Source organism: Kryptolebias marmoratus, linkage group LG1 (genome assembly GCF_001649575.2).
Source record: "Kryptolebias marmoratus isolate JLee-2015 linkage group LG1, ASM164957v2, whole genome shotgun sequence".
NCBI classification, from domain to species: Eukaryota; Metazoa; Chordata; class Actinopteri; order Cyprinodontiformes; family Rivulidae; genus Kryptolebias; species Kryptolebias marmoratus.
In genome coordinates, this window is record NC_051430.1 from 32,539,981 (window position 1) to 32,542,296 (window position 2,316).

Here is a 2,316-nt window from a genome sequence, read left to right on the forward strand (position 1 = left end):
CTCCTTGCACAAAGGTGGAGGTAGCGGTCCTGCTGCTGGGTTGTTGCCCTCCTACGGCCTCCTCCACGTCTCCTGGTGTACTGGCCTGTCTCCTGGTAGCGCCTCCAGCCTCTGGACACTACGCTGACAGACACAGCAAACCTTCTTGCCACAGCTCGCATTGATGTGTCATCCTGGATGAGCTGCACTACCTGAGCCACTTCTCAGCCTGTGTGATTAGTTCTCTTTACTCTAGTCTTACTGGTTTGTTTTTACTAGAGAGTAATAAAACTCTGATTAGTGTGTAAAATTTTGACTGAACACAGTATACCTAGCTTTAATTTATGTGAACCAAACTGTAACCTGAATGTTTTTTTTTAATAAAGCCGTGATTCTGTTCTTTTTCCTCTGTGGTGATCACATCTGAATCCTATTCCAGAGCTACGAGCAGAAAGGAGGCGAGGGGAGAGTGGCACAGAGGAGAGGATGCTCGGTCAGTGAGGATTCACCTGTTTCATTTTCTCAGATGGGATACAACATATACAATCAGCTCTTGTTTGAAAACACTTCAGAGCAAATCTCAACCTTTCAGTAAAGTGGCTGTAGTTTATTATTTAATCTGTACAGATGATCTCAGTTAATCTATTTGGCTGGGATATGGTTTTCAGAAGCTCCTTGCTTTACTGACATGACAGAAAAGAGAAAATCCAGCAGCACAAAGCTTCTCCTAGAAGAACGGAGCTTTCTGTAGTCCTGTAGCTGGTGTCTCATGGCTTTTCTCTAATGGCATTACTTAGACCAGGGGTGTCCAACCCTGGTCCTCAGGGCCACCATCCTGCATGTTTTCCTTGTTTCTCTGCTCCAACACACCTGATTCAGAGGTTAAATCACCTCTTCTTGTTCTGCAGAAGCCTGTTAATCACCCATTGATCCAAATCAGGTGTGTTGGAGCAGAGAAACAAGGAAAACATGCAGGATGGTGGCCCTGAGGACCAGGGTTGCCCACCTCTGACTTAGACTGATGAGGAGTAAAGAATTGGTAGGAAAATCTGATGAAAATGTGTATTTCTTCAGGGTTCTGGATTATCCTGGTGCTGGCGGCACTCGTCGGCTGTTTCTGCTGCGTCTTCTCGTGGACCCTCACCTACCTGGACTCCCACCAGCCTGGCATGAAGTTTCCACCTCTCCTGTCACTGGGCAGCTTTAGCTTCAGGTGATACACGTGTCCACGCATGAGATGGCTCTTAGTACATCGGATAAGATTTAACCACCTGTCCTGGTCTTACAGAGATGAACCTGGATTCAGCATGAGCTACGGCGCTGCTGTTCTCAATGGGATCATGGCCACGCTCACAGTCATCTGGAGCCTGTCCTGAGACCCGCCGACCTGCAGACGGCTTCTGTGAACCCGAGTCTCATTTGTACTGTTGTTGGCTTTGGAAGTGTTTCTAAAGTCAGTCAGAGGTGTTTTATATGCCACCAGTTAATAAAAAGACTTCAAACACTCGCCTTATTTGAGTTTAACATTTGTTTCATGCAAGTAAACTTCACACTGGACAATTAACTGCAGTCGTGATTTTTTTTTTCCTGAAGAATATTATCAAAATTAAATTAAATGCTAAAACAGGAGCTGCAACTGTACACCAAAATACAGATATGGAAGGAGCTGCTTGACAACCATCCATCCCTGTATGACACAATAATCTGGTTTAAAAGTTTTCTAAAAGAATCCTAACTTCTCATTTCCTGTCTGGTACCAGTTACAGCTCATATAAACGAGAGAAACAACAGAATTAAGGAGAAGCTGACTTTAGCAAAGTACAGAAAAGTCGAAAACATTTTAAAATTATTGTTCAAAGTTAACAACTACTGCAGAATTATAATCTAAATCTGATTCTTGCAGTGGTAATGGGATTCAAGGAACATGTTTATCATGTTTTAGGTTCTTGGGTCTAATTTTCAGTTTATCCACTGACGGATTCATCTGAAATCCCTCCCAGGTACAATAAGCTCTGACCCTGACTTCATGATTAGATTCTACAGTATTTACTTTCGCGCTGTGACCTGATGCTTCATCACGCTGAAAACTACTCGCATCGTCACCAAATTAAGCCTGGGCTGCTGGAAGAAGCTACATGTATAAGTAATAGATGCTTAGAACAGATAAATGTGTGGATGTGCCGAAACTTTCTCCAGCTGAACAGAAACAAAACTGAAGTTATTATCTTTGGACCTAAAGAGGAGCGAACTACAATCAATGCGCAGCTCCAGTTATTACAGCTAAAAACCAGTGATCAGGCCCGAAACCTGGGAGTAGTGATGGACTCTGACCTGAAC

General features: G+C 43.6%; 1 protein-coding gene across 1 annotated transcript in view; it reads left to right on the plus strand.

The window, feature by feature from the left end:
* The window catches only part of arl6ip6 (ADP-ribosylation factor-like 6 interacting protein 6), a 2,891-nt gene extending 1,405 nt beyond the window's left edge, over nt 1–1,486 (plus strand). Inside the window, exons 2-4 of the mRNA XM_017426324.3 lie at nt 419–472; nt 1,054–1,192; nt 1,268–1,486. Of these exons, the coding sequence (XP_017281813.1) occupies nt 419–472; nt 1,054–1,192; nt 1,268–1,355 (281 nt within the window). The 3' untranslated portion in view covers nt 1,356–1,486. The remainder of the gene's footprint in view (nt 1–418; nt 473–1,053; nt 1,193–1,267) is intronic.
* Nucleotides 1,487–2,316: the final 830 nt, after the last annotated feature.